This window comes from Cervus canadensis, chromosome 16 (assembly GCF_019320065.1).
Source record: "Cervus canadensis isolate Bull #8, Minnesota chromosome 16, ASM1932006v1, whole genome shotgun sequence".
In the NCBI taxonomy this organism is placed as follows: Eukaryota; Metazoa; Chordata; class Mammalia; order Artiodactyla; family Cervidae; genus Cervus; species Cervus canadensis.
Window position 1 is genome coordinate 50766482 of NC_057401.1, and position 26264 is coordinate 50792745.

At 33.9% G+C, this 26264-nt stretch overlaps 1 protein-coding gene across 6 annotated transcripts in view; it reads left to right on the plus strand.

Moving 5' to 3' along the window:
• Window positions 1-26264, plus strand: part of CDH18 (cadherin 18) — a 1183249-nt gene that overhangs the window by 1128263 nt on the left and 28722 nt on the right. For all 6 annotated transcript variants that reach the window (XM_043488846.1, XM_043488845.1, XM_043488848.1 and 3 more), the window contains 2 exons: window positions 3410-3531; window positions 20955-21072. In XM_043488846.1, the coding sequence (XP_043344781.1) occupies window positions 3410-3531; window positions 20955-21072 (240 nt within the window). The remainder of the gene's footprint in view (window positions 1-3409; window positions 3532-20954; window positions 21073-26264) is intronic.

Consider the following 26264-nt stretch of genomic DNA (forward strand, 5'->3'; position numbering starts at 1 on the left):
CACCTTCAATTTTTCCAGCGTCAGGGTCTTTTCAAATGAGTCAGTTCTTCACATCAAGTAGCCAAAGTATTGGCGTTTCAGCTTCAGCATCAGTACTTCCAATGAATATTCAGGATTGATTTCCTTTAGGATGAATAGCAGCAGAGCTACAGCAATAGTTAAAATCTTAGAAACCAAATGCTGATTGAAATATATTTTTCAGAAATATCTCATTGTAGTATTTTGTAAAGATAAAAAAAAAAAACACACGCAAAACTAAATAATTCATTGCAAAATGAAGTAGTATATTGTTGAGGATAACCTTCTTAATAATATTAATTCTTGAGTACAGAGATATGATAAAATATATTTATTATTATGCTTTGCAATATCTTCTTTGTTGATATTGAGTAAAATATACAGACTTCTAACTTTGTTGTTGCTTAATCAATAAGTTGTATCCAACTCTTTTTTGACCCAATGGACTGTAGCCCTCCTCAGTCCATGTGATTCTCCAGGCAAGAATACTGGAGTGGGTTGCAATTTCCTACTCCAGGATATCTTCACAATCCAGGAGATCAGACACGCATCTCCTGTGTCTCCTGCATTGGCAGGTGGATTCTTCATCACTATGCCACTTGGGAAGCCCCTTTTTCATAATAAATCACTCTAAATAAGCAAATATTTTAATCAACATTGAGATTAATTTCATAGATCTAATTGTCTTTATAATATGAAGTTGACTGATATGATACATCAGCACCCCATTATCTTTTATTGTACATTGACAAAATATCATAAGAGCCAATTCTATTGGTCATTATATTAAGCTATTCATACACTATATTAATTTTAATATTTTATAACTTTTTTCTGTATATTTAGGTTTCCTTGGTGGCTCCATGGTAAAGAACCTGCATGCCAGTGCAGGAGACACAGGTTTGATCCTAGGGGGCTTGATCCATTGTTGTACAGTCACTTAGTCATGTCCAAATCTTTGCAGCCCCATGGACTGTGGCACACCAAGCTTCCCTGTCCTTCACCATATCCCTGAGTCTGCTCAAATTCATGTTCATTGAGTCAGTGATGCCATCCAACAATCTCATCCTCTGTGATCCACTTCTCCTCCTACCTTCAGTCTTTCCCAGCATCAGGCTCTTTTCCAATGGGTCAGTTCTTTTCATCAGGTGACCAAAATATTGGAGCTTCATCTTCAGCATCAATCCTCCCAATGAAATTCAGGGCTGATTTCCTTTAGGATTGACTGGTTGGATCACCTTGCTGCCCAAGGGACTCTCAAGAGTCTTCTCCAGCACCACATTTTGAAGGTATCAATTCTTCGGCGTTCAGTCTTTTTATTGTCCAGCTCTCACATCTGTACATGACTTCCGGGAAAACCATAACTTTGAATATATGGACCTTTGTAGGCGAAATGATGTCTCTGCTTTTTAGTATGTTGCCTAGGTGTGTCACTTCTTTTCTTCCAAGAAGCAAGTGTCTTTTAATTTCATGGCTATGTCCATTCTAACTGTTGCTTCTTGACATGAATACAGGTTTCTCAGGAGGCAGATAAGGTGGTCTGATATTCCTATCTGTTTAAAAATTTTCCACAATTTGTTGTGATCTACACAGTCAAAGGCTTTAGCATAGTCAATAAAACAGAAGTAAGTATTTTTTTTTTTTTTCTGGATTTCTCTTGCTTTTTGTATGATCCAGCGGATGTTGGCAATTTGACATTTGGACCTCTGCCTTTTCTGAATCCAGCTTGTATATCTGGAAGTTCTCAGTTCACATATAGTCAAATCCTAGATTGGAAAATTTTGAACATTACTTCGCTAGCATGTGAAATGAGTGCTTTGCTGTAGTTTGAACATTCTTCAGCATTTCCTTCTTTGGAATTGGAATGAAAACTGACTTTTTCCAGTCCTGTGGCCACTGCTGAGTTTTCCAAATTTGCTGGCATATTGAGTGCAGCACTTTGACAGCAAAATCATTTAGGTTTTGGAACAGGCTAAGCTGAAATTCCATCACCTCCACTAGCTTTGTTCATAGTGATGCGTCCTAAGGTCCATTTTTTGTTTGTTTGTTTGTTTAGAATGTATGGATATTACATTTTATATCTTACTTTTTGCTCTGTATGTTGAGAAGTATCTCTGTATTTTTTCTCCCTCCTTTAATGCTTTGACTTTTTAGATAACTTTTATATTTTAAAAAAAATTTCCCTAATTTCTTCTCTCCCTCTCTCCTTCCTTCTTTGTTTCATTCCTTTAATGATGAACTAAGAAACATTCCTGGAACTAAACAAGTAATAGTTTTCTTTTACATACCAATGGAATAGGTTTGGTATATTGTTTAATCCACTGACAGATAATACCTCTCATGAGTTGGAGTATCTGATATTGATGGTAAAACTTTGCTGGCCACAGAGAACAAGTTGTAGCATATTTCATCCTTTCTCTTCTCGAGAAAAGTTTTATAAGATTGAAGATATCTTTTCCTTTAAGTTAAATTATCTAGGACTGATTTTTTATCTTTGAAAAATATTTTTAACCTAAAAATTTATCTTCTTTAGTTATTGTAGTAGCATTCTGATTTCTTACTTTTTTAAAAGCACCTATGTCATGTGTAATAAATAATGGATCACTTAAATATTCATTTTCTTTAATATTTTCTGTATATGTATTTTGATTCTTTTTTTCCTAATATGTTTTGTTTTTGCCTTCTCATTATTTTTCCACTATGAATTCTATATTTTTAGCTTTGACATATAAAATAAACATTTCTTTTGTTATATCTCATAACTAATAAACTTACTGAAAAATGGTAAGACTGCACTTTAGAAATATTTTAAAGTAGTAGCTCTAATATTTTGATATTTATCAGGGTTTTATATGAATTCTATCCTAAATTCTAATTTAAATTATTCTTTATTTTTTCCCAAGTATGATTTGACACCACAGACAGCATAGATTGTCCTGTAAGAAGAATTTTATCCTTGTGTAAAGAACTTTATTTTCTGCAAGTTGATTTAGACTTGAAACCTTGACTGTTTTAAAGATTATCTTATTTTTTTCCAACTACTGTGCTTTTCTTAGATTAATGATAAAACCAATTGTTCATCCCTTGGACTTTGACAGCATACAGTGAGTTCTGACAACTTTCTCCCACTCCAGTTCCTGAATAACATGTAATTTCCTTGATATGACAAAGTATCATTTTAGCATTCATGTCATGCCATGGTGTTCATTTTTCATTTTTCTGTAAGTTAATGAGTTCTAACAAAGAGTGCCTTCATAAAGTTGTCTGTTGCCAAAAGTCCTGCGGCAGCATGTGGGCTAGTGACAAGCTACAGTATTAAGGAGATTGGTTTTAAACTAAGTCTCTTAAAGTGTGCATGAAAATACTGAATGCATCCCTATGTGTTTTGCAGACAATCCGAGCTTGCTGAGCCGTGTCACAGTGGGTATTAGAGTTCTGGATGTCAATGACAATGCACCCGAGCTTGCCAGGGAATATGATATTGTTGTCTGTGAAAATTCTAAGCCTGGTCAGGTAAGTTAATTGTTTCCTTCCTAATAATTTGAATGGGTGAAAAGTAAGCAGCTCTGTTTCTATTATTCTTAGGTATAATCCTCAAAAATCCCTCAGTGTTATTTTTGTGCTTAGTACAAAAAATTTTATAAAGCTTTAAGTACCAAATAGATTTTTTGAGAACCACAGAAAATAAATGTTCTCTGGATCACAAATGTAATTCAACAAATGAACTCCTTCATGCATGTATTTTTTATGCCAGTAAAATTATACTGAATGATTTGCATACAGCCCTGTATTAAGTGAGGAGGAAACAGTGAACTCTCCTGCCCTGATGAAGCTTATAAACTAGAGTGGGGAGAAGAAAATGGCCTGGTCTATTTTGGAGGGAATTTGGGAGCAACTTACAGTGGCCATTGAGTAATATTGATACTAGAAGGTGATTATGTTTCAACATGAAGAATGTATATGCTTTGAGGAGGTAGGGAGAATGAAGGATGGATAGAAGAACTGGAACATGGAACTTGAGTCTGGGTGTAGTGTGGCAGCCAGTTAAAGGAGCATGGTGATTCCATAGGGAGACCAGTGTTGTTGATGCCCATAAAGCAAGTGAGCTATGGGAAGGGGATGTGCCTCTGTCTTCTCTGCTGTGTAACAAATTACACAAACTTAGCAACTTCAAACACCTATTTAGCATCCCATAGTTTCTGCAGGTCAGAATTCTGCTCACAGTTTAGCTCAGTCTCTGTGGGAGTATCACAAGATGGAATCAAGTTGTGTTCTTCCCTGAGGCTGGGAGAACTCTTCCATGCTCACATTGGTAACATTCAGTTACTCTCAGCTGCAGACCTGAGAGTTTCAATGTTCCCCAGAGTTCTGAGATGCCTCCACAGTTGGTTTTGGTTTTTTTTGTTCCTTTTGTGTGTGTGTGTGTGTGTGTGTGTGTGTGTGTTTTGTCATATAGGCTTTCCCAATATGGCCACTTCAAATAAGTAGAGAGTCTTTCTGAAGAGTCTGACAGTTTCATATAATGTAATGTAGTGTTACCAGTGTGATATATCCTATTTCCATATTCTGTTGGTCAAAAGCAAGAAACAAGACACATCTAGAATTCAAGAAAAAGGGATCACAAGGAGGCGTGGATTCCATGATGGACACCTTGAAGTCTGTCTGTCATATGAATCAAGAGAAGTGAAAATGGTCTAGGTCTAGTTCAGTCAGATAGCCCCTTTTACTGTCTTTGGTAAACCAGAATAAATTTATCATAGAAAATTATTTTAAATCATTTTGAAACTTGTGATACAATTATGGTTGTGAGAACTGTTGACTTGTGTATTTGTGTATGAGGACAATCAGGTATGGCTTGTTAAAATAATCATTGCTTATATGTTTTTAATATCTCTAGGGGAGATATTTACATATGTATAAATGCAGGACTCTATATAGAGCTTACATAAAGTTTTCTCATGTCTATTTCTCACAGGAAAGTTAGAAAATATGAGTGAGAACAAAATGACTAAAAATTATATTATTTTTAGGTATTAACAGGTTATCTGTTTCACTCTTAGCAATATATTAAGATTATCACTTCTTGTGCTTAATTTTTTGTTTTTTTTCCCCATTTCACCATGTGAAAAAAAAAACAGAGTTTTGTGGTACATATATAAAATGATTTACTTACCAAATCACACTTCAATAATGCTATAAATTGATTCACACATCCTAAAATTATTTTATTAGTGTATATTATACACATACAATTGAAGAGGAAAATTATAAACATTCAAATAGAAAATTTAGATTTAAAAAAACTCATTTAATATGGGATTTCAATTTTGGTAATAGCATCAGATTAGACATAGCTGATAAGAAAATAGTACAAGTAGAGAACTGCAAGTTAGATTAGATTAAAATATTCATGTTAAAGAATGGAAAGACAAGAAGGTATAAAGTATAAATAAGAATAAGAAAAATATAGAACATGTAGATCTAATATACAAATTAATCAATTCTCAGAAGGATATTAAAAAAGAAAGCTGGGCAGAAGTAATATTTGAGGCAATCATGACTGCAAAATTTTCCATACTGTTGACAAACATCCAAGTCAAGAATTCAAGAAACAGAGAAAAACAAAAAACTGAGCAACTGTTTCTAAAAATAACTTTACCTAGATAAATTGAAATAAAATATCAAAAATAAAGTTAAAATATCAAGAGAAAAGAGACATTATACTGTTAAGAAAAAAATGAATGTAATGCCAGGCAGAGGTCTTAAGATGACATCAAAAGCATAATTGAAAAGTCAGTAAATTTGACTTGATCAAAATTAAGCATTTCTGTTTTCTGAAAGACCGTTAAGAGGATGAAAAGTAAAATCATAGAGTGAAAAAATATATTTGCAAACCATTTATCCAGTGAAGGATTAGCATGTAGAATATAAAAAGAATACTCAAAACTTTCTAAAGGACAATTTTAAAAGCTGATTATTTAATCAGGAAGAATAAAATCCCTCCCTAAGGGAAGATAATTCCCAAGAGCCAGAAGATCATATCTGGCAATGGTAAATTCTTTTTCTCCCAAAAATATTCCTCAAAAATAACGATAACAAGAGTTCTTATTTAGACCAAAAAGAGAGAGAGAGAGAGAAAGAGAGAAAGTTTCTTACCATAATAAGCATACTAGTGATTTGTTTCTTTTTTTGAAGGGGGGAAGGGAAGATAATCAAATAGGCAGTTTGATGTGGCAAGAATTCTTAAAGACCAAATTAATTTATAATTATATTGGTAATGTTAAATTATTTGTAAGTAAATAGCCCCTTTAAAACTCTTTAAATTTGGGGTAATTGATAAACTACTAAATTATAATAGATTGTATGTGTCAAGAATGAAAGCTGTAACTTTAAGTGACAAAATAGTAAAAGTCTGTGTAACCAACAACATAATAGAAATTAGAATTTAAAATATTCCTAAATAAAGTGATTTTAAAGTTTTATTTTTGATCTTTACTACATTAATTAAAATTTAAGGACTAAAGAGCCTCTTTATGAAAGTGAAGAGGAGAGATAAAAAGTTGACTTAAAACTCAGCTTTCAGAAAACTAAGATCATGGCATCGGGTCTCATCACTTCATGGGCTCCAAAAATCACTGCAGATGGTGACTGCAACCATGAAATTAAAAGACTCTTGCTCCTTGGAAGAAAAGTTATGACTAACCTAGATAGCATAATAAAGAGCAGAGACATTACTTGGCTAACAAAGGTCCATCTAGTTAAAGCTATGGTTTTACCAGTAGTCATGTATGGATGTGAGAGCTGGACTATAAAGAAAGCTGAGCACTGAAGAATTGATGCTTTTGAACTGTGCTGTTGGAGAAGACTATTGTGAGTCCTTTGGACAGCAAGAAGATCCAACCAGTCCATCCTAAAGGAACTCAGTCCTGAATATTCATTGGAAGGACTGATATTGAAATTGAAATTCCAATACTTTGGCCAACTGATGCGAAGAACTGACTCATTGGAAAAGATGGCATCTCCCACTAAATGGACATGAGTTTGAGTAAACTTTGGGTGTTGGTGATGGACAGGGAGGCCTGGCATGCTGTGGTTCATGGGGTCACAAAGAATCGAACACGACTGAGCAACTGAACTGAACTGAAATTAATTAAAATATTCATTTGTTTAAATAATTTGCTCACTGACAATATTACTGCTTGTGGCTTTATTTTGCTTTCTTCATATTTTACAATACAAAGATAGAGGGAAATGATTTTTATATAGGATCTATTTTAAAGGATTATAGAAGGGAATATTCAAAAATAAGATGTAATCCTAATAAAATATGAAATCTGTAACCAATTTAATATTTCCAAAACAACCCAGAAAATTCTGTGAATTTTTTAAAGCTGAAAGTTAAAGTGACAAATTTTCATATTTGCTCTTGAGATATAGTTTTATTTTTTAACAAAAGATAGGCAAAATAAAAGGGAAAGGTTTAGTACATAAAATTATAATAGCTGGGTAGAATCATGGTAATTTAAAAAAATAAATAAGATAATAAATATAGAATGAGTCCAGTTCCGTTTAGTCACTTAGTCGTGTCTGACTTTTTGCGACCTTATGGACTGCAGCATGCCAGGCCTCCCTGCCCATCATTAGCTCCCGGGGTTTACTCAAACTCATGTCCATTGAGTCAGTGATGACATCCAACCATCTCATCCTCTGTTGTCCACATCTCTTCCTGCTTTCAATCTTTCCCAGCATTGGGGTCTTTCCCAATGAGTCAGTTCTTCGCATCAGGTGGCCAGGGTTTTGGAGTTTCAGCTTCGACATCAGTCATTCCAATGAATATTCAGGACTGATTTCCTTTAGGATGGACTGGTTGGATCTCCTTGCAGTCCAAGGGACTCTCAGAGTCTTCTCCAATACCACAGTTCAAAGGTATCAATACTTTTGCTCTCAGCTTTCTTTATAGTCCAACTCTCACATCCATACATGACTACTGGAAAAACCATAGCTTTGACTAAACAGACCTTTCTTGGCAAAGTAATGTCTTTGCTTTTTAATATGCTGTCTAGTTTGGTCATAACTTTTCTTCCAAGGAGCAAGCATATTTTAATTTCATGGCTGCAATCTCCATCTGCAGTGATTTTGGAGCTCCCCCAAATAAAGTCAACCACTTTTCCACTGTTTCCCCATCTATTTGCCATGAAGTGATGGGACCTTATACCATGATTTTAGTTTTCTGAATGTTGAGCTTTAAGCCAACTGTTTCACTCTCCTCTTTCACTTTCATCAAGAGACTCTTCAGTTCTTTGCTTTCTGCCATAAGGATGGTGTCATCTGCATATCTGAGGTTACTGATATTTCTCCCAGCAATCTTGATTCCAGCTTGTGCTTCATCCAGCCCAGTTTTTCTCATGATGTAGAAAAATAAAATTAAATTAAATAATGTAAACTTTAAGAAGTATATTTCAGCATTTATATTAAAATAACATAGCCAAAATACTTTTAAAATATCTATTCTCATAATAGGTAAGAAAAAATGTCAATTTAATGTTGTTTATGAGATAATAGTCAATATAATAAAAAGCTTGAAAGAAAAATCATGGAATTACTTGCATAATTGCCACATACATACTCACCCAACTACACACACACACATATACAAAGATACAAATTATCCCAGGAAATATTAGTAATATACAGAAGCATACTTATTGGGATAAAAAGGGTCAATGCAGTAGATAGAAACAATTTTAAATTTTATATACTTATCAAAATTTCTTCAAAATAAGTAAAGCAAAAATGGATAGACAAATAAAGAAAAATATACAGGCCTATTATTATATTATGCATTTTAGTATGCTTTTATGAGAAACTGATAGAATAATGACATAAAATTTTAGTAGGTATTAAGCTAAAATTTTGAGCACCACAATTAACCAAACTTTACTGTTTAATACATACAGAATATTGCAGTGAACAAATTTAAATTGCATTGGTTAAAATTTTACATAAATACTGACCAAAAATTTTCCATATTCAGCACCACAAAGAAAGTTTTAGTAATTGTCAATAATTGACTTCATTTTATTACAATAAAATAACGTTAAATACTAATTCAAAAATATTATTAGAAAAATTCCACCAAAATTTCAGTCATTTCTAAATAAGCATGAGCCAATGAAGTAATAAAAATTGAAACTATTTCAGTGGAATTATAATCAAAATATACTATATCAAAAAAGAAAAAAAGGCAATCAGTTTTTTTACTCATTTTATACTGATGACAAAAGTTTGAAATCAAAACTTCGAAGAATATAATTTGAATTATATGCTCTTTCATGAACATAGAAATATTATAGACAAAATATTGTCAAAGAGAATCCAGAAAAAATAATACTTTAAATTGGAAAGGAGAAAAATTAAAACTCATTTTGATAGATGAAGCCAAATATTTTGATAAAGTTAAATACTCATTATTAATAACATTGCTACTAATAGTAGTGGTAATACTACTACATTGCTATTGTTGTGACCCCATGGACTATAGCCCACCAGACTCCTCTGTCCATGGCATTTCCTAGGCAAGAATACTGGAGTGGGTAGCCATTTCAATTTCTAAGGGATCTTATGACCCAGAGAGCAAACCCACATCTCCTGCTGTGGCAGACAGATTCTTTACCACTGAGTCACCTAGGAAGTCCAACTGAATTTGTGAATGACATTGATAATTCTGTTAAACATAGGTCAATATAAATTTATTTCTACTTTTTCTTTATATCTGAAATGATTAGAAAATGAAACTTAAAATACTATGCCATTTAATATCACATTAAGAACATAAAATATCTATAATTATTGCTTTTCTTAGGTTTCAATTGCCTCATCTATAAATTACATCTTTTAGTAAGCATAAGACATTTCCTCCACTGAATCTTAGATTTTTGGCTCCTAGGTAATTCAGAGAATTCTAACTTGAATCATTTGACATGTGACATAAGGAGTCAAAATCATCACCTATTCGTAGGTGTTTTCATTTGGATTATTTCTTTTTTGAATTTGTTTTAATTAATTAATAACTTTTACTTAAAGGTAATTTCAAAACTTCAAGGATAAATGTGATCTTGTATTAGGAGCAGCTCATAAGTGCCAGCTTTGTATTTGTAAGTGAAATCACTGAATTTTAGAGCTGAAGATACTCAGCCCTTGATCTTAGATCAGTTAATGCTTCCCCTATGGATATATATGTGTTCTCTGTAATCAGAAATGCCAGTCTGTTTTCTGGCTTGAACTCTCTTCATACTGGCATAGGACCTTGAGATTTTCCGTTGACCTCTCATGTTGTCCACTAATCGCTCATGAGTTCATTCACTCAGACATTATCACTAGTCATGCCACTCTTCATGTCACGTTGTTTGTTATCCTGAGTCTTGCTGTTTCACTGTCCACACTGACCACGCAAACTCAGTAGCCTTTTTAAGAAATGATTTTATGTGTTGTTGGCAAATGCTCTCTTCATCTCTAGAATCCAAATATCTATAGAATTCAAACAGTTGGGATTCTATGAGTATAGGCCTAGACAAGATTCAAATTCCTTTAAATATGCTGCTGCTGCTAAGTTGCTTCAGTCATGTCCAACTCTGTGCAACCCCATAGACAGAAGCCCACCAGGCTCCCCTATCCCTGCGATTCTCCAGGCAAGAACACTGGAGTGGGTTGCCATTTCCTTCTCCAATGCATGAAAGTGAAAAATGCATGTGAAGTTGGTCAGCCATGTCTGACTCTTAGCGACCCCGTGGACTGCAGCCTACCAGGCTCTGCCATCCGTGGAATTTTCCAGGTAAGAGCACTGGAGTGGGGTGCTATTGCCTTCTCTGTTTAAATATGAAATACCTTAATAAAGCACTGAAAAGGTATGGACCTAACAGAGGCAGAAGACATTAAGAAGAGATGGCAAGAATATACACAAAAACTATACAAAAAAGATCTTAATGACCTGGATAAACACGATGGTGCGATCACCACTCGCTTAGAGCCAGACATCTTGGAGTGCAAAGTCAAGTGGGCCTATCTCTGTGGGGAAAAAAAAAAAATAGTGGAGGTGATGGAATTCCAGTTGAGCTATTTCAAGTCCTCAAAGATATTGCCGTGAAAGTGCTTCACTCAATATGTCAGCAGATTGGACAACTCAGCAGTGATCACAGGACTGGAAAAGGTCAGTTTCCATTCCAACCCCATGGAAAGGCAATGGCAAAGAGTGCTCAAACTACCTCACAATTGCACTTATTTCACATGCTAGCAAGGTCATACTCAAAATCTTCCAAGCTAGGCTTCAACTGTACATGAACTGAGAGTTTACAGATGTGCAAGCAAGATTTAGAAAAGGCAGAGGAACCAGAGATCGAATTGCCAACATCCACTGGATCATCAAAAAAGTATGAGAATTACAGAAAAACATCTACTTATGCTTCATTGATTGCACTAAGCTTTTGACTGTGTGGTTCATAACAAACTGTGGGAAAATCTTAAAGATATGAGAATACCAGACCACCTTACCTGCCTCACAAGAAATCTGTATGCAGGTCAAGAAGCAACAGTTAGGACCAGATATGGAAGTACGGACTAATTCAAAATTGGGGAAAGGAGTAAGTCAAGGCTGTATATTGTCACCCTGCTTTTTCAACTTATATGCAGAGTATATCATGTGAAATTCCAGGATGGATGAAGTCCAGGCTGGAATCAGGACTGTGAGGAAAAAATATCAGTAACCTCAGATATGCAGATAACACCACCCTAATGGGAGAAAGCACAGCAGAACTAAAGAGCCTCTTGATTAAGTTGAAAGAGGAGAGAGAAAGCTGGCTTAAAACTCAATATTCCAAAAACGAAGATCATGGCGTCCAATCCCATCACTTCATGGCAAATATATGGGGAAAGAATGAGACCAGTGACAGACTTTATTTTCTTGGGTTCCAAAATCACTGCAGACAGTGACTGCAGCCATGAAATTAAAAGATGCTTGCTCCTTGGAAGAAAATCAATGACAAACCTAGACAGGGTATTAAAAAGCAGAGACATCATACTTTGCTGAAAAAAGTCTGTGTAGTCAAAGCTTTGGTTTTTCCAGTAGTCATGTATTGATGTGACAGTTCCACCATAAAGAAGGCTGAGCGCCGAAGAACTGATGCTTTTGAGCTGTGGTGTTGTAGAAGACTTTTGAGAGTCCCTTGGACTGCAAGGAGATCAAGCCAGTCAATCCTAAGGAAAACAGCCCTGAATATTCATTGGAAGGACTGATGCTGAAGCTGAAGCTCCAAAACTTTGGCCACCTGATGCGGAACCGACTCATTAGAAAAGACCCTGATGCTGGGAAAAATTGAGGGCAAGAGGAGAAGGGGATGACAGAGAACAAGATGTTTGGATGGCTTCACCGAGTCAATGGACATGAGTTTGAGCAAGCTCTGGGAGATGCTGAGGGACAGGGAAGCCTGGTGGGGAGGGACAAGGAAGCCTGGCATGTTGCTGTTCATGGGGTCGCAAATTGTCATACACAACTAAGCAGCTGAGCAATGTTCTCCTTAAAGAAAAGCTATTCTGTTTTTCAGAGATGACTAAATTTATGGCAAACTCTTTTGTGAATCCCATCAACCATTTATATATTTATTATCTTCATATGTGTGCTAAGTCGCTTCAATCATGTCTGACTCTTTTCAACCCTTTGGACTGTAGCCCTCCAGGTTCCTCTGTCCATGGTATTCTCCAGGCAAGAATACTGGAGTGGGTTGCCATTTCCTCTCCAGGGGATCTTCCCAACCTGGGGATCGAGCCTGCATCTCATGTCTCCTGCATTGGCAGTCATGTTCTTTAGCTCTAGTGCCACCTGGGAAGCCCTTTTTCTTCATATAACTGTTATTATTTTTGAGAAGTAATTGCTAGACTTGGCACCCCAAAGTTCTAATATTTTTTAATATAAATTTATTTATTTTAATTGGAGGCTAATTACTTTATAATATGTAGTGGTTTTGCCATACATTGACATGAATCTGCCACAGGTATACATGTGTTCCCCATCCTGAACCCCCCTCCCACCACCCTCCCCATCCCATCCCTCTGGGTCATCCCAGTGAAACAGCCCCAAGCACCCTGTCTCATGCATCAAACCTGGACTGGCGATTCGTTTCACATATGATAATATACATGTTTCAATGTCATTCTTCCAAATCATCCCACCCTCTCCCTCTACCACAGAGTCAAAAAGACTGTTCTATACATCTGTGTCTTTTGCTGTCGCATACAGGGTTATCATTACCATCTTTCTAAAATCCATATATATGCGTAAGTATACTGTATTGGTGTTTTTCTTTCTGGCTTACTTCACTCTGTATAATAGGCTCAAGTTTCATCCACCTCATTAGAACTGATTCAAATATATTCTTTTAAATGGCTGAGTAATATTCCATTATGTATATGTACCACAGCTTTCTTATCCATTCATCTGCTGATGGGCATCTAGGTTGCTTGCATGTCCTGGCTATTATAAATAGTTCTGTGATGAACATTGGGGTACACTTGTCTCTCTCAATTCTGATTTCGTCAGTGTGTATTCCCAGTGGTGTGACTGCTGGGTCATATGGCAGTTCTATTTCCAGTTTTTTAAGGAATCTCCACATTGTTCTCCATAGTGGCTGTACTAGTTTGCATTCCCACCAACAGTATAAGAGGGGTCCGCTTTCTCCACACCCTCTCCAGCATTTATTGCTTGTAGACTTTTGGATAGCAACCATTCTGACTAGCGTAAAATGGTACCTCATTGTGGTTTTGATTTGCATTTCTCTGATAATGAGTGATGTTGAGCATCTTTTCATGTATTTGTTAGCCATCTGTATGTCTTCTTCGGAGAAATGTCTGTTTAGTTCTTTGGCCCATTTTTTGATTGGGTCATTTATTTTTCTGGAATTGAGCTGCAGGAGTTGATTCTATATTTTTGGGATTTACTCTTTGTCAGTTGCTTCATTTGCTATTATTTTCTCCCATTCTGAAGGGTGTCTTTTCACCTTGCTTATAGTTTCCTTTGTTGTGCAAAAGCTTTTAAGTTTCATTAGGTCCCATTTGTTTATTTTTGCTTTTATTTCCAATATTCTGGGAGGTGGGTCATAGAGGATACTGCTGTGATTTACGTTGAAGAGTGTTTTGCCTATGTTTTCCTCTAGGAATTTTGTAGTTTCTGGTCATACATTAGGTCTTTAATCCATTTTGAGTTTATTTTTGTGTGTGGTGTTAGAAAGTGTTCTAGTTTCATTCTTTTACAAGTGGTTGACCAGTTTTCCCAGCACCACTTGTTAAAGAGATTGTCTTTTCTCCATTGTGTATCCTTGCCTCCTTTGTCAAAGATAAGGTGCCCATAGGTGCATGGATTTATCTCTGGGCTTTCTATTTTGTTCCACTGATCTATATTTCTTTGTGCCAGTACCATACTGTCTTGATGACTGTGGCTTTGTAGTAGAGCCTGAAGTCCGGCAGGTTGATTCCTCCAGTTCCATTCTTCTTTCTCAAGATTGCTTTGGCTATTCAAAGTTTTTTGTATTTCCATACAAATTGTAAGATTATTTTTTTCTAGTTCTGTGAAAAATACCGTTGTTAGCTTGATAGGGATTGCATTGAATCTATAGATTGGTTTGGATAGTGTACTCATTTTCACTGTATTGATTCTCACAATCCATGAACATGGTATATTTCTACATTTGTTGGTGTCCTCTTTGATTTCTTTCATCAGTGTTTTATAGTTTTCTATGTATAGGTCTTTTGATTCTTTAGGTAGATATATTCCTAAGTATTTTATTCTTTTTGTTGCAGTGGTGAATGGACTTGTTTCCTTAATTTCTCTTTCTGTTTTCTCAGTGTATAGGAATGCAAGGGATTTCTCTGTTAATTTTATATCTTGTAAATACTATATTCATTGATTTTACTATATTCATTTATTAGCTCTAGTAATTTTCTGGTGGAGTCTTTAGGGTTTTCTATCTAGAGGATCATGTCATATGCAAACGGTGAGAGTTTTACCTCTTCTTTTCCAATCTGTATTCCTTTCACTTCTTTTTCTGCTCTGATTGCTGTGGCCAAAACTTCCAAAACTATGTTGAATAGTAGTGGTGAGAGTGGGCACCCTTGTCTTTTTCCTGACTTTAGGGGAAATGCTTTCAATTTTTCACCATTGAGGATTATGTTCTAATATATTTTAATTAAGTTATGTGATTACTTTGCATTCTTTAAGTACTATATTCACATTTAATACAATTGCTATCTTTAGTATCACAGTATCACATGATTTTAGTTGTCACTCTAAGGAAGTAATTCTTTATTGTGTCTGAGGTTTTTCCAGTTCTTTTACCAGAATGAATTTAGACTTTTCATTGAGGGGATAAAAACATCATGTTTAAAGTATTGTTTGTTACACCTGTATTTAAACAAATCATTACCCATTCAGTTCTATGAGTAACCCATTATAGAGATAAATGTTAATCTTTCTGTTATTTAATTTTACAGTCTTTGGTTCACTTAATCTTAGTGTTGTAGCATTTCTGGAGAAACTATATATTTTGAGGCAGAGTTGGAATATGAAACTATTCAAATAATGATTTGTGAAATAGGTTTTCCTAAGTGTAATTGTATTGCAACAGTTCCTCTTTCTGTGAAAATTGCTTTTAGAATTGCAGGCACTTCTATTATGGATGTTGTACATTTAAATATAACAGTATGTGGCTATGACAGAGACTAGTCTTTTCTGAAAGTAGAGGTTCAAACCACATGTAATAGTAGAGTTCTGGTCAAGCAGGTATCAATATAAATTTCAACAATATATTTCTCTGAGTTAATATATTTTCCTGCTCTGGAAAAAATATTTTGTGTATGTTTTATGAAAAATTATTAAAAAGAAAATCATGGATGCATGAAATTTTAAATCACTCCTCAAAGTAGAGTGAATTCAAAATACTTAAGACATGCCAATAACTAGAAATTTTGAAAAATAGCAAAGGGAATTCTTTCTATCTTATTCATATTGAATTTTTCCTCTGTATTTTTTCTTTTTAGAAGTAAACTTAGAAAACATAACATATAAAAGAAAATATTTCATTACATAAAACAACCTCTGCCCACAAAATATCCAATTATTAATAGTAAAACTTCTTGTCAAAGTTAAACTTCAACTAAGTAACAAAAGTTGGTATTATTTTCAATGATCATTTAAGATCATATTGTAAAGCAAACTCAATTAATTTAAAGAATATGCAATGCATTCCATAGAATTTTTTCTTCATTTTTATTTAAGTTTTAAATGGAGTTAGCACATTTCCCAAATAGAAAACTATGTTATTTGTATAAATTTCTGGCACTATTTTTCCTAATAAAATACTCTAGAAGTAATAGATTTAATATGTTTTAAACATATGTAAACAAGGGGATTGAAAGTGAAAGTGTTTGTTGCTCAGTTGTGTCCACCTCTTTGCGACCCCATGGACCATAGCCCACCAGACTCCTCTGTCCATGGAATTCTCCAGGCAAGAATACAGGAGTGGTTAGCCATTTCCTATTCCAGGGGATTGAACCTAGGTCTACTTGCACTGCAGGCAGAATTTTTGCCATCTGAACCACTAGAGAAGCCCAAACAAGGGGATACATTTATTTAATAAAAGAAATATAAAATTGGTTTTAATTAGTTTCTACCAAAAGTGTATCCTTATTCATGGGCATTATCAAAAAATTCTAATAAGTATTTATAAATACAACTCATCAATTTGAATTTTTCTCCTTTTGTTAGAGTAAATCTCAGGTCTTTCAAAGTAATCAAACACTTTACACACTTAATATATAATGTGCAAGTGATAAGAAAACATTTGAGTTCAGTTAGAAGGTATGAGAGTCAGAAAATAAATTTTTATGGATCATACATCACCAACCAGTTGCACAAACAGAGAGCACACAGGTAGCACAGAGTAGATAAATCAGTAAGTCTGAGAAAATTGTAGAAAATATTGATAAAAGTGACATAACAATTACCTAGATATCTGCCAGAAGTTTAAATCTCCTAAAAATCAGAAACGTGTATAAATTGCAAGTATGTTTTCTAAAAATGTCTAAGGAAACAAATGGAAATCTCATTTCCTATTGAAAGAGAAAAAGTTAATAATAAAATAGCCAATAGAGAAACTAAATATGGTTTCTCTCATCAAGAGAATATCTAGGAGTGCTAGATTAAAAAAAAGACCAACATACTAGATTTTTGGAAGCATCTTTCAAAAGTATTATGGAAAAATATTTAAGTACAGATGCATATCCAGCACTTCTACAGAAGTTCAAGATGTATGGTTCACTCTTAAACAAAATGTGTGAACCAAATTATCATTTATTATGTAGATGAGACCTTGAACCCTTTCTGAGGAAAACAGATTTGCTCTATGTGAACTTCCTGGTAAACTGAGATTTGAAATTACCTGAATAAAATGGGAAGATTTATATTTTAAAATTAATAGAAGAAAGCATAAATATACTATAATATGAATTATACCAATGTTTAACAAATTGAATAGGGTCGTGTTTGTAAAAATATTTTAAGAATTTAAAAAAACTTATAAATTAACTTTGAAAGGAGAAAATTGTTTCAAAGAAGTGATAGCAATAAACATATAACAGCTCAGTTTATTTAAGTTAATTGTTCTTTACCAACTCCCTACAAAATTGCTTTCTAAGATAAGAGATAAACTTGCAAGTATGTCAGCTAATTATGAGGTAACATTGAGAAAATAATATTGCCCATCTGAGAATCATAATGAATGAAGAACAGGGGTGGGAAAACATTTATTTCTCCCCTCAAAAAATTTACACAGCTGTCCCCAGAAATTTATACTATTTCTGTGGGCAACTGATTCCAACATCCCCCTTCTCCTCCTGGGATACCAAAATCCATAATTGCTTAAATACTTTATATCAGTGGTGTAGTATTTGCATATAAATTTCACATATCCTTCTATATATTTTAAAATCATCTCTGATAATTACAATATATGATACAATGTATATATCATGTACATAGTTGTAATTACAACATAAAGACAATCTAAATAGTTGCCACTGCGTGGCAGTTTCACTTTTTGGAAGTTTCTGAATTTTTTAAAAACATTTTTGGTCCATGGTGGGTGAATCACAGACTCAGAACCATGGATATGAAGGGTTGACTATATTTGTTCTACCTATCCCTGAAAATATGACATTTTATTTCCACTTGATACTAAGTAACTAATGTGTAGAAACTGCAGTTGTGTTTTTAGAATCTGCACATTCTAAACTAAACTTGACTACACTAAAGTCTTTAACTGTGTGGATAACAACGAACTGTGGAAAATTCTTAAAGAGATGGAAATACCAGACCTCCTGACCTGCCTCCTAAGAAATCTGTATGCCAGTCAAGAAGGACCAGTTAGAACTGGACGTGGAACAGTGCACTGGTTCCAAATTGGGAAAGGCTGTATATTGTCACCCTGCTTATTTAACCTATATGCAGAATACATCATGTGAAATGCTGGGCTGGATGAAGCACAAACAGGAAGTAAGCTTGCCGGGAGAAATACCAATAACTTCAGATATGCAAATGATACCACTCTAATGACAAAAAGCAAAGAGGGAAGGTCTCTTGATGAGGGTGAAAGAGGAGAGCGAAAAAGCTGACTTAAAACTCAACATTCAAAAAACTAAGTTCATGGCATTCGGTCCTATCACTTCATGGCAAATAGATGGGGAAACAATGGAAACAGTGACCAAATTTATTTTTTTGGACTCAAAAATCAGTATGGACAGTGAATGTGATGGCAGCTACAAAATAAAAAGATGTTTGCTCCTCGGAAGAAAAACTATGACAAACCTACACAGTGTGTTAAAAAGCAGAGACAAAATAAAAAATAGAGACATTACTTTGAGGACAAAGGCCCATATAGTCAAAGCTATGGCATTTCCAGCAGTCATGTATGGATGTGAGAGCTCTACCATAAAGTAGGTTGAGCACTGAAGAATTGATGTTTTCTAATTGTGGTGCTGGATAAGACTTTTGAAAGTCTCTTGGTAATCAAGGAGATCAAACCAGTCGATCCTAAAGGAAATTAACCTTGAATCTTCACTGTAAGGACTGATGCTTAAACTGAAGCTCTAATATGTTGGCCACCTGATGCAAAGAGCCAACTCATTGAAAAAGACCCTGATGCTGGGAAAGATTGAGGGAAGGAGCAGAAGGGGGCAACAGAGGATGAGATAGTTGGATGGCATCCCTGACACAATGAACATTAGTTTGAGCAACTCTGGGAGGTGGTGAAGGACAGGGAAGTCTGGCGTGCTACAGTCAGTGGAGTTGCAAAGAGTCAGACATGACAGGACCAAACATCAACAATAAACTATAGAACTTTTCCTGCACTTGAGAAAAATCATCACATTTCCTTCTGATTATCCATAAATGTATTCTATTTATAGTCAGAAGGCAATAACAACAACAACAAAATTCTGTCTAGAGACTAGTTGTACTTCAAGTGAGGGAAAAAAAATCAGCAATTTTGTAAATGTTCAGTTCATATATAAATGATACGGTAATATGGAGTGAAATAATGAAGAGAAGAAGGATAGAATATGTGTGTGTGTGTTTGGGGGGCTGGGGTGGGGAACTTTTACCAGGATCTCTTGCTGAGAAAATACGGGCTGAGTGGTGATGGAAAAGAATATAAGGAGTGACCCTTGGAACTACATGGAAGAAGTTAATCACTTCTGTATCCTTTGTTCACTTTCACTCCATGAAAGTACATCCTCTTCTGGTCCTACTTCTTCTGACCACTCATTCTCACTACTTCGATGACCACTCATTCTCACTACTTCGATATTTCTCTGCTTCTCCCTCGCAAATATTGGGCTCAGTACTTGGTGAGGAATTTATCTTTTAATTCTGATGCATATTGGTGGTTTGTTTCATTTGTAAAATATTGAAATGGCGTGAATGAAAATGGGTAAAATATTCTTAGTAACCATGTCAGTTTTTGAAATGCAAGTACTATATTTCACATGCAGAAAATACTATTTTTCTGGCTCTACTTCCCCTCTGTCTGTTTTCAGTTTCTCTACAGAAACACTGCAACAAGAATGCCTAAGCTTTAGGATACTATTTTTTTTCAAAAGGAAAATATTTTATTTGTTTCAAATATTGTTTTTAAAGGTTGTGATGAGTATAAATATTGGAATGTGTGTATTGCTTTTAAGCTACCTGGAATATTGTATTTATGTATTCTAACTTTCTCTGTTCCTTAAAGTGCATAAAGTCCAAATTTTGGCATTGCTTTCTCTCAACCACCAGGGATGAAAAATATATCGTAAAGCTCTGAGTGGTTTAGTTTTACTTCTGTCACTATTTTACAGATTTGAGGCACATCACATTTCTTTTGGGACTCAGAGTCCTCATCTCTAAAATTCAGGGTCTAGATCATGATCTCAAAGGTCTCCTGAAACAAAAATTATGACTCTAGTGCCTTTGTGTTTTCTGACTGAGCCCAACATGTACTGAAAGGCTGTTCTACATCAACACTGGGATATTTGTATTTGTACAAACAATACTTTATGTCTCCCCAAACAGGTGTTCGCACAAAGCCTTACAATTAATTGGCCCCAAGGTACTGTGGGTAATAAAGGAAAACACACACACACATTAAATATTTGTGCCATTCCAGAAAAAAAAAAATCGTGAATGATTGTAAAGCATGCCATACTACATTTCTTAAAGTCTAATGCAAGGGAAAGCAAATTAGTTAATTCTGTCATTAGAATAAGAATTTGAAAACACTCACGTTGGATATTGAAATGTTATAATTGAAATCAAGGGAAGAGCTAAATTAAATTTACTGTTAATTTTGTTTTTTCTTTAGGTTATTCATACCATCAGTGCCACTGATAAAGACGATTTTGCCAATGGACCAAGGTTTAATTTCTTTCTTGATGAACATCTGTCTGTAAACCCAAACTTCACTCTGAAAGATAATGAAGGTGAACATGCATTCATATATTTTTATATCTTTGTGATATCTGCTTTGACTTGCTATGGAGTAGGGCTGAGCAGCTTTGCTCGATTCTGATCAACCCATGAACAGCTTGCAAATCAACATTCAAAGTCAGTTTGACGTTAATGTGTTATGATCTGTGAATAGCTTGTATTTAAAATTGAGCCATATGTACAAATAACTTCCATTGAGTTTATTCAGAAGCATCCCTTTAAACAAGAAATGTACACGTAATATGCTCTTGGGCAAATTTTAAGAGAAATCTTAGCTGACAAACATGTTTATGAGAGCTGCTAAAACTGCTACAAGGTAGAAAAATTTAAATTAGAAAAAATGAAAAATATGTCCTAAGGACAGTTAGGAAAGGAAATGCGATGTTTGAAATCATCTTGCATTAGCCAGGCTATCAGGATGTGATGTACAAATTATATTTCCTCTTGTTATTATGACTCCTTTTCTAAAATATGCATAATTACAGAGCATTGTAGAGTTTTTTGAATTATTTTTGTTTAACCTTCTCTATTGTGCAGAAGAAAAATAACACCATTATAACTAGAGAAGATTTACCAAGATTTAGATTCCCTTGTTGGATAAAATTTATTCTTCTGTATGAAAGGGAAGCAGCAAGTTATTCAATATGTACAGTGTTCTAATTGGCATCAACTTTCTTGTCATAACTGTTTTTGATCACATTTATCTGAATATGCTATTATTTAGGGTTTAACAATTGCCTCTGAATCACGTGAAAGAAATAGTGACACATAACATTTTGGAGTAAACAGTTGACTTCTTCTCTGTAGTCTTCATGGAGAAACATTTTCAAATTCAAAAGAAATCCCTGACAACCCAGTGAACAGTTTACCCATTATCCCAAGCTTCTTTAAGTTATTATAATAGGGATACTAAATTGTGCATGTGGCTGTTGCAAAATTCATCCAAAAATACCAAACTTGTTTGTTCTCATTTACAATATCCCTGTGGTCAGCTCTACTTATGGCAATACATACTTATCCATGTTTGTGTATGACAAATCATATTAATTGACTATTGTATATTTGTTTACATATGTATATCTCACCCCAAAATCCCAAATGTATTTATTATAATTAACTATGCTAAATATGTAAAAATAAATTCATATTGTCCATATTCAAATAATTGCATATTTAGAGAACATTAAACTTTCTGCCTTAGTAGATTGAAATCTGCCATATTTAGAAATCCATATTTAGGAAGCATATTTATATTTCAGTTGAATTTTTCCATTCCAATAACATTTTATTATACATTTTAAAAGTAATTTTAGTGTGATGATATAAATAAAAATTGACTTAGATTTAATGATGTGTTATAGTCAAGCTATTTAACATAAATAATCCCCAAAGTATTTTAGAAAAACAAGAGAGTTTTACTTGTTTAAACCCACATTAGTGATTAAAAGTCCTTTATTCAAGATTATTACATCTGACATTTTTCAATTTAATTAATGAATATATTCAAAAGATCTCAGTTCAGTTATATGACAATGTTACCAGTCCTTTTAACTCACATTGAAGAAACCCCCCTCAAATATATACACACTTATGAAATGTTTATAATGCCAATGTAAATGTTTTAACATTTATTTTAACCATGTATATTAATGTTTTAAATCATCTATGCCATATCAAATATGTGATACCTACAGACAGTTGTGTAGGGGTAAAGATGCAATTTATTTTTTAAATGGATTTAATTTATTTTAAACATATTTGGGAGTTGATGAAATTATAAATAGCACCAATAATTTATTTTGGATAAAAAAAGCAACAAGATTCTGAAGGAAAAAAAAAGAAGAGATGCTAATACAGCAAGAAATACATGTGCTTGAGCAAACAGTTTTGTTTATGCTAGTTAGACAAGCCACCCAACTTCTCTCAACCTATTCTTACATCTATTAAGTTGTGGTTTGAATTATTTACTTTGTAGCATTGGGGAATAAATGACACTCTGTGTCAAAGTATTAGAGTTAAGATGACTTTTTCCTCCAAACCGAGAGCAGTTATGGATAATAATTTATAAAGATGAAATTTAATATGGGATTTATTGTGGGCCTCCCTTGTGGCTCACCTGGGAAAGAATCCACCTGCAATGCGGGGACCTGGGTTCAATCCCTGTATTGGGAAGATCCCCTGGAGAAGGGAACAGCTACTCACTCCAGTATTCTGGCCCGGAGAATTCCATGGACTGTATAGTCCATGGGCTCACAAACAGTAGGACAGGACAGTAGCTAAGTCATGTCCAGCTCTTTGTGACCCTGTGGACTGTAGCCTGCCAGGCTCCTCTGTCCCCCACTATGTCCTGGAGTTTGCTTAGTTTCATGTACATTGAATAGGTAATGCTCTCTAACCATCTCATCCTCTGTCTCCCTCTTCTCCCCCCGCCTTCAAACTTTCCCAGCACTAGATCTTTTCCAACGAGTCAGCTCTTCTCATCATGCGTCCAGAGCATTGGAGCTTCAGGTTCAGTGACAGTTCTTCCAATGAATATTCAGGGTTGACTTCCCTTAGGATTTACTGATTTGATCTCCTTGCAGTCCAAGGGACTCTCAGAGTCTTAGAATACCCATACCACAATGAATATATATATATATATATATATATATATATTCATGGGTATATAAACAGCTCTTAGGACAACAACCAGAACAAAAACAAAGAAAGTAAGAGTCGCCAAATCTAGGCCTACAGCTTGAGCATTGCATTCTGTGAGTTAGTAGACATTTACATGCCATCAGAAGACAGAGAAATCTAGAAGAAAAATTTAATACCATTATTTTTCTGTGCCCACTGCTTATAGCTGAGAGGAACAACAGAAAACAGACAGAGCCTCCAAGTCAGGATGAGTGATCAGGAAATCATCAGTTTAGTGGCATCTCCAAAACTGTTTTATGGCAAAGAGTTACTGCAGAGAAAAAGCTGTTTCAAAAGTTAGGCACAGAGAAATGCATATTATATTGATAAGTCTGAGAATCAAAATATTAAGATAGTAGATAATAAGATAATGAGAAAATGAATTAACTCTGAATAATGCAAAATATATAAATGAACAGAAAAACTGAATATTAATGTTTTAATGTTTAGCATTTTAAAAATTTAAAAAATAGTAACATCTTCTGAAAAAGACTAAGAAGTTATATGAAATGAGACAGTGAAATTAAATGTTTGCATAAATATAATTTAAAAATCTTTATCAAAATAAAGCTATAGTTTTCTCATAGATAAAAAGTATATAAAGTTATATGAAAATATATATAGTGTTATATACATAACTGTATAAAGCTATAAGCAGATGTTAAACTTTCATTTTATATATACTATGCACATGTATATATCATGTATGCATGCATGCATGCGTGCTCAGTTGCTAAGTCATGTCCGATTCTTGCACCCCCATGGACTGTAGACCATCGAGCTCCTCTGTCCATGGGATTCTCCAGGCAAGAAAACAGGGAGTAGGCTGCCATTTCCTTCTCCAGTATATCATGTATACATAAGACATATATTAAAATATAGGTATTAAATATATAAAATGTATACAAAGCTATATTATAAATTTATATTTAGTTATATATATATATATATATACACACACACTAAGCATATATACATTATCCATATATTTATAATTTAATTATGTGTGAAGACATATATATATGTATATATACAAACACACATACAGATCAAAAGAGAGAACAATACGAAGAAAAATTAATAGCATTACTTTTAGACTGGACACAAAGAGAGATTTAACAAGCCAGATGGAAAATCCATTAATTCAAGCCAAGTTCAGATAGGTCAAAATTTTAAAATACTGTGAGAACACTTAGATATGGAATATAATCTATTCAGAAGAATTAGGAATAAATTGCATCAACAAGCAATATATAGATAGATTAAATTGTACAGCAATTTTTTAAAGTTAAAAATATGTGGACCCTCATGATGAAAGAAGTAGAAATTCAATTATATACTTAAATATGCCAATTTAAAAGTGCTAAACCTTAAAGATAAAGATAAAAAATATTAATCAAAAGAAATGGGTGGATACATTAAAAGTAATAATAATTTGCTCAGCTCTAACATAGATTCCTGTTAGAAAAACTATATGACAGAAATGATAGCAATTATATAATCAAATTGCTAAAGGAAAAAAATTTCCATTGTCAACTTTTTCTATATTTAGTTAACAGTGGTAAACTATCAGGAATTAAGGAAGGACAGTAAGTAAAGTCTTTTTCCAGTGTATAAGAAAATAAGATATTTATTTTTAGCTACTGATGTTTTGACAAATATTATATTAATCTTTGCCTTCATGATCTCTGCAAGAAATAATAGACAAAAAAGGCTTATAATTGATATTGGATTTCTAACAAAGAAATTTGAAGAGTTAACACTAAATTAACAGAATAAGAATCTGTAATTTCCAAAGCAAAGCAATTTTTTTTAAAAGCTAATCAATCTTACTTTATCAATAGAACAAAGGTCAGAAAGTAGAAGAAAAGATTCAAATAGAAACAATGACAATATTTTGTGTAGAAAGTAGTTCAAATATATGATAGTCACACTCAGATTAAATATCATTCTTAAAGATATTTTATTATATTTTAAAAATATAGTGTTATATGCTGCTTACAAGACATATATCAAATTCAAAATGTGATAGGAAGTTTTATGTAAAAAGGTAGAAATATTGAGCTATTGCTGAAGAATAAAACAAATCACAAACTTGTTTTCTTAAAGCACATTCCTGTGTTTACCTGCATTTCTAAGAGTTAACAATTTCATATGAGTTCATTCAACTGGTAGTTGTTTTGATCTTAGGATACTTTCAATCACTACTAATTGAAATTAGCTAATCAGCATTGTACTGAATGTTCCTCTCAGTCCAAAAAGAGAAATCAAAACTAAAGAACAATAATAAATAGAAACAAAACACAAGATTATCATTGTTAGCAAATGGGATGCAATTGCCTCTATGAAAAGTCAAAAGCATCCATAGAAATGTCTTAAGAAATAATAAGACATATTGGCAAATTTTGGAACATAAATTAAAGCCCCAAATATCAACATTTATTATATGAAAAATATGAATAAATAGCATTGGTAAATTTAAAATGATAAAAACAAGTCAAACAAA